General features: G+C 48.8%; 1 protein-coding gene across 1 annotated transcript; it reads left to right on the forward strand.

Annotated features, from left to right (window-relative positions):
• The first annotated feature begins 1,355 nt into the window (after nt 1-1,355).
• Nucleotides 1,356-2,235, forward strand: LOC113211400 (uncharacterized). Its single transcript, XM_026429765.2, has 2 exons — nt 1,356-1,483; nt 1,895-2,235. Exons 1-2 carry the CDS (start codon nt 1,439-1,441, stop codon nt 2,153-2,155), a joined length of 306 nt encoding a protein of 101 aa, XP_026285550.1. The 5' UTR covers nt 1,356-1,438; the 3' UTR covers nt 2,156-2,235.
• The last annotated feature ends 4,511 nt before the right edge of the window (nt 2,236-6,746 follow it).

Genomic DNA, 6,746 nt, shown 5'->3' on the forward strand with positions numbered 1-6,746 from the left:
AGAGAGGAGAGAGGGGGAGAGAGAGGAGAGAGGGGGAGAGAGAGGAGAGAGAGAGGAGAGAGAGAGGGGGAGAGAGAGGGGGAGAGAAGTTGTGTTCCAAAACAATTGCAAATACTCGTTGTCAAATCCCAAGAGTAACGAAAGCTGGAAGCAAGCGCATCGCTCACCCAATAGCGATGGCGTGACCCCAACCTAGTGCAGTGGCGGCTGAAACTTTTTATTTTTAAGTAATAAACTTGACAACGTGATTTTTAGATCTCAAGTCTACCAGACTCTAGCTAGATTTACTTGTTGGATGGAGGTTTTGTTTTCTTTATTAGATTGCATGTTATCCTACTTGGAGTCGCTTATTACATGTGAGCAGCGGAATACTAGGAGGTCGCCGTCAGGTCGCCGTCGACGCGACGACAGGGGAATTCCCTCGCCACCGCCGACTATGATGAGCGACATGTCGCCGTTCTCTCCCTCGCACCGCGCCTGGCTCTCCATCTCCGTCCCTCTCCTCTCAGACACTCCCAGTGGGACTCTGCCACTGAGCGGGGGAGGGAGGGAGGGAGGGAGAGGGAGGGAGAGAGAGAGAGAGAGAGAGAAACATTGAGAGATGCATAATGCAACTGATAACTCCATTACCGGTGTTGAGTGTTATGTAATAGGGGCAAGCGGGCGGGCAGCGTTGTCGTGTTGTATCGATTGCCCAGATATATAATGCGCCCCTCCCCCTCCCTTCCTTCTCCCCCTTCCTTTTCCCTCCTCCCCTTCCCCTTCTCTCCACTTCCCCTCCCCGTTCGAATTAATCTGTATCGCAAGCGGGCGACAACAGTAGCCCTTCCCTTGCCCATAGACAGTACGGCACAGATGGGCGCAGAAATTCGACCAGCGAAGAAGAAGGAGGAGGCATGGTCGCCTTGGTCGACACAATGACGAGGAATCATGACGACTCTGCGAAAAGAAACCGAGTTTTTTTTTCAACCGCGAGGTTGAAATGCTGCATTTTGAAGTACTGTGTTATAATGGACGTCCTTTGCTGGGACGTCCCACATCCCAACCGTGTTCCACCAGGGAGGCTTTTAGGAATTATGGTTTGTTGATTGGGACACTGACACAAGTCAAGTTGAGTTCAACAATACCGAGTTCGAACTCTTGAACGAAAGGGGTTTCTCAAATTACCACATGGACTACCATTAAAAAAAGTATTATTTTTAGGAATTAGCATGCTTTATGCTTATAGGTAAAAAAGCCACAGTTTTTACCAGCAATAAATTAACTTTTTATAGTGATGACAACGCATGACACGTAAAAAAAACACGATAAAACCGTTAAAACACGCCACCATGACATTAGCGCATAATGCCCTAGTCACGAGCTCGGCGCCAACCGAGCGGTATAAAGGGGCGAACAATCGGGGTTGGAACTGTAGAGGTGCCCAACATCTGACGACATGAACCGAACACTCGTCATCTGCAGCGTGCTGGTCGCGATGGTGGTGAGTGAAGTACAAAGTAACCAAAAGCTTCCAATTTAATTTTGGGACAGTGTTCGAACTTGCTACACCAGAGACCCAATGGTGGTGAAACAAGCGAGGGGTCCCTTTATCGTGCTAATCACTGTACACAATACAATTCCATAATGTATCAGGCTGTTTTAATCAAATTTCCGCCATAATTTATCAATTTTAGTCACTGACTTTTCAGTCATTTTTGATCAAGTTTCGGTTATTTTAAATCATTTATTTATGGTACTCGGAAGATCGAAGTGAGAGGACTCCTCGGGCACAAGTGTGTCAATTCCAAAGAAAAATTCACACATTTTCCCTTAAGTGTACGAATGGATAGTGACACACCTTCAAGTTTGCAAATATAATTCACGCACTTTTTTTTAAATTTCGCGCTCGCAGGCCGTGTTGGCGCTGGCCGCGCCCGCCGACAACAATAAGTGGACGAAGATGCCCGGAAGCCCGACCGAGCGCCGGACCGTCAAGGACGGCATCGGCCAGCAGATCGACTGGACCACCAACACCCACACCGGCCACCAGACCAACGGCTACCTGGCCCTGGGACAGAACGCGCACGCGTCACCAGAGCGCGTTGCGGGGCAGCCCAGCACCGGCGGCCAGCCCTCCACCAGCCAGAAGAAGAAGAAGGGCAAGGGCAAGTAAGGTGCCTGCCAGAGTATTAACACATGAGCACTCTCTCCAAATGTGCTAACCAATAAAAACAACAATTGGATATTGAAAAAGACGCTGTTTTACTTTTCGATCTACCGCCAACAAAATCCTTGTACACTTACAACACTTTTGACAATTTTTGTTTGCAACATATGTTGTTAATCTGCGAAATTTTAAGAGGTATTTCTTATTTGAGTTGTTCGACGATATTTTTCAGAGGTATATTTTTTGGGGAGCAGGGGGGGGGGTCGTTGCCATATTTTCCCACCTTTATTGCTCTTTTAAAAAAAGCAAAAGCTCAGTGGAAACTAAATCGCTGTTTTTCGCGGACGCTTTTTTTTTTCTTTTTTTTTTTTCGAGAAATCAAAATTTCGATTATCGGCCACACGAGAGATGGTTATTGTTCGCAGCTGGTTCCCCCATAACGGCGCACGGCATCATTTAGAAACACGGGCAAAAAATAATATCGCCTTCTCATTTCTTTCGTCGCAACGTTGCATTGGCGTTGGCGTTTTCAGTGACAGCTCTCGGATAAACTAATACTAGACTGCAAAAAGGTGACAATTATTCAATTACTGGGGCATAAGGGGCGGAGGGGGGGGGGGGATGCAGTTTTCGTGTACTCCGAGCGTGTAAAACTCGTTTAAAAATTGTTCTTAGGGGGTAGAACATTCTATTTAGCCATAAACCACGTTATATTCATATTACACCATAACAAAAATTGTATGGTCCCTGAAAGTGCATACATACACAGCAATATGATTTAGTACACGGTTGAGCATTTCCCCCTCTTTTGCCCCCGACCATGACTTGAGCTGTATTATTATTACGATGTTGGTACTACCGGAGGCGCTAGCCGGCGCCTCTCCAAATTGGGCGCATGGCTGGTGGCGAGGAGGAGTGGGGCGGAAAGAGGGGAAGGGGGGGGGGCGCTCCCTGGAATCCCTGTGACCGTCACGATGACCCGGCGAAACACGGCGTCGTGTCCGATCCACGTCCCGTTAATTGTCAATTGAGTTTTTCGGAGGAGGAAGCGTCGTAGAGCGCGGCGTAGAGGGGAAGAAGAGTCCTGGGGCGGGCGGGGAGGCCGTCACCGCCCAGTCAGCACCAACAACACCTCTCTCTCAGGACGGCGACAAAGTGACTCGAAAACTGAGCAGGCGACTGAGGGCATGCTTTTTCGTGACGAGGCCCGTACACACAAAAATTAAGCTTATCGGAATTGCGCCGCATAATATGCAGAACTGTGCAGTCAAAGTCGTGCTAAAAAAATCGATATAAGTGACTGGGTCATAAATAAATAGTTGTGCGCATGACGCATGACTACACTGATAAACGAGCGTGGCGTTTAAGTTCAAGTGCACTTGAACATGTGCATTTTCTCAACACATTGTGGTGTTTAACTAGGTTAAACGTCAATCGGTGTTTAAACTTTAAACACTTCCGAAAAGTATAGCAGCTGCACACCATATTGTTCCTATAGATTTGTGTGTATCCCAGTGTGCAGAATGCGGCAGAATGTGAACGTTTACAAAACGTTTGAAATGTGCACACCACGCAAGTGTGCAACTTGAGATAAACACCATGTAATGTTTAAAATGACAACTTAAACACGTTGGTGTTTAAATTATGCACACTTGTTTTGCCAGTACAAATACAATTCTGCAAGGAGTACGCAGACAAATGCAACGCTTGAGAGCGGGCTCGAATTGGGATGAGTCATTTTCGCAAGAACAAAAGGACGAACGTTTTAGCACCTCTAGAAAGGTACCAACAGCCCGTAAAGGTGCTAGCTGGCACCTCCTGTTTCTCCAGTGTACACACACACACACATCCCCGGGACATCGCCGCAATCACTGCAGTGTCAACACATTAGGCTGTCACGGCGCCCGCTAGGGCGTGGGGGGCGAATCCCATCAGGAATCTACTCTGCGCGGCGTACAGGCGGCCTAGTGAGTGACGACAGGCGGACGAGCGAGTCAAGAAGTCTCAGTAGCAGTCGGAAGTGAAAGCAAGAGTATAGCAGGGTAAAGTAGAGACCGCAGAAGCTTGTTTACGCAAAAATGACAAGTTGTCGTCGGCGAGCACACCCTGTGCATCATCACAATAATAACATGGGGGTCATGGAGGAATCCGCGACCCGCGAAAAATCCATCTCTCTTTCGCGTTGGTTATTTTGCGGAACATTCCATCGTGTTGTCCGCGAAAGGGGAGAGAGAGGGAGAGAGAGGGAGATAGAGGGGGAGAGAGGGAGAGACAGAGAGAGAGAGACACACACACAGAGAGACAGTGATGACAAATGACAGCCGCGAGCAGGCAAACAAGCACACGGACAAACACGGCAAGGTGCCGCAGCACGGCACTAGATTGATCACCACCTACTCGAACAGCGGCGCTGGAAATACAACATGCGGAATCACAAAAACATCCACGAGGGCAAAAAAGGGGTCTCAGGTTATTTTGCCCAATTTTGGTTTCACAATGCGCTAGGGTTTGTTGTGAGCTAGAGAGTAAAATCATAATACCCAACAACAAACACGCATTTCGAATCTCTGCGCTGCCACGGACCGATTCGATCCTTTTCGTCTCGGTGCCTTTTGCTTTCTCAAGGAGGCCACGGAGGCCGGCGTCGTCACCCGATCTGGGCTGGGCGCGGCCGGGGTCCACACCGCAGGCCACTTCCTGCGAGTCGTATGGGAACGAGGTGCAGCAGCAGCAGGTTGGAGAGGGAGAGAGAGAGAGAGGGGGAGGGGGGCAGAGAGAGAGAGCGAGCGAGCAAAATATTGTCATTTTTAGTGTGGCAAAAACTTGGAAATGGTACAGTACTCCTCCAGAACCCGTCAAGACGATGATGATGATGAAGGAGGACGAGTAGTAGGAGATGGAGGCTACTTTCGCCGCCGCGGTCGCTGCGCGGCTCGCTCGGGATGATGCCTTCGCCTTTTACAGCTGCAACTCGATTAGCCGGACCACTGATAGGGCTTGACCCCGGCGCCACCGCGGCGAAGTAGGACAACAGAGGAGACACCGTCCCACAGCGGCTTTACGAGGCGCACAGTCTCTCTCTCTCTCTTTCTCTCTCCGCTGGCCCTCAATATTCAATCTCCAGCCGGGGCGGATACGGCGACATCCACGCGACAACAGCGAGCATGCACTGTCAAGTGTGAGACTGCCATGCTCATGGTATTGTAGGGCACGCGATGCCCATGAGCAAATCGTAGACACAGCGGAAAATATCTTTCATAAACGTATAAACAAGTATCTGTATTAACGGTTTACATAACATGTTGTAAATTTACGACCGCATATTCCCTCTTGGATAATGATTTTTCGAAAGTAGTACTTAGTACTTGTTGTCGATTAACAACTTCGAATTTTTAGTTCTACAATCACGCATCATCCCTGTAAGCCCGTGCTCTGCTCATTGTCAGTGGAGCCAATTCGAGTCACGAGTGAACCGACAGTTGCCATGTACATGCGGTAGGCCACGGCACTGCGACCGCCGTATTTCTCATCCCCTTCCGTTACGACGCGGGTTACGACGCGCGCGTTAAAGTGGCACGTGTCCGTACCGCCCGTACCCCACCCCGCACATACTCTCGCAGCAAACTAGTACGTTCATGTAAAAAAAAAAGTTTTTAATCGCTTGCACCATTGAGGAAAAACTATGGTGACTTGAAGCTTTCACTGTGAGAAAAAAGCCGTAGATTTGTGGGAACACTTTCAGTGACGTGTGTGGTAAAATTACAATTCGGAATTGTGAAATTTTTCAAGAAATTTGCATCGACTCGGAATTGATCGACCAGCAAGAATGATCTGGCTAATCACAATTTACAACATATTTCGTTGATAAAATTGCAACAAATATTTGTTGCACACAACATATGTTGTAAGCTTACGAGAGTAACTTTCAGCTGTTAATAAAGATTGGTTCGTTTCACATGTTTAAACTAACGCTATTGTTCTAAAAATTCAGAACAGAAAGGAAAAGAAGAAGAAACAAAATATATTAAAACAGAGGAAAAAAATGCAGGAAAAAAAAAGGAGTTTAAAAAACCGTCATGAATTGACCTGTCGTTTTGTAATTGGCATGTAATTGCAAGATGGGCAGGTCCGAGAGGACGCCGGCGCCGCCGGCGCCCACCCCAGCAAGCAGACGACCCCAGAGCGTGAGAAGAGAGGAGGGGAGGGGGAGGGAGGGGAGGTCCGCGTCACCCACTTGATTTATGGCCGGACAACTTATTGCCAACTTTTCGGTCGTGGCAGAAATCTGCATACATATCAGGGTGGAGACGGGTGGAAAAGGGGGTGGGGGTGGGGGGAAGGGGATGTCATAGGACGCCATCGACGCACCGCACAAGGAAACACACCCTCCACATCACCCTGCTTGTTGCTGTACAGGAGGAAGGCGATGAGAGAGGAGAGGAAGGGGTTCAAACGGTGTGTGTGGGGGCAGAGGAGATCAATCGCAGCAAAGCGAAGTCAGGTGACTTATCACTTTTGTCTTGTGCACCGTCACACACACACTATCGTCCCATAGGGGCGGGGGGGGGGGGGGGGGATGCAGTTTTCGTGTACTCCG

Source organism: Frankliniella occidentalis, unplaced genomic scaffold, assembly GCF_000697945.3.
Source record: "Frankliniella occidentalis isolate FOCC.00 unplaced genomic scaffold, Focc_3.1 Scaffold37, whole genome shotgun sequence".
Lineage (NCBI taxonomy): Eukaryota > Metazoa > Arthropoda > Insecta > Thysanoptera > Thripidae > Frankliniella > Frankliniella occidentalis.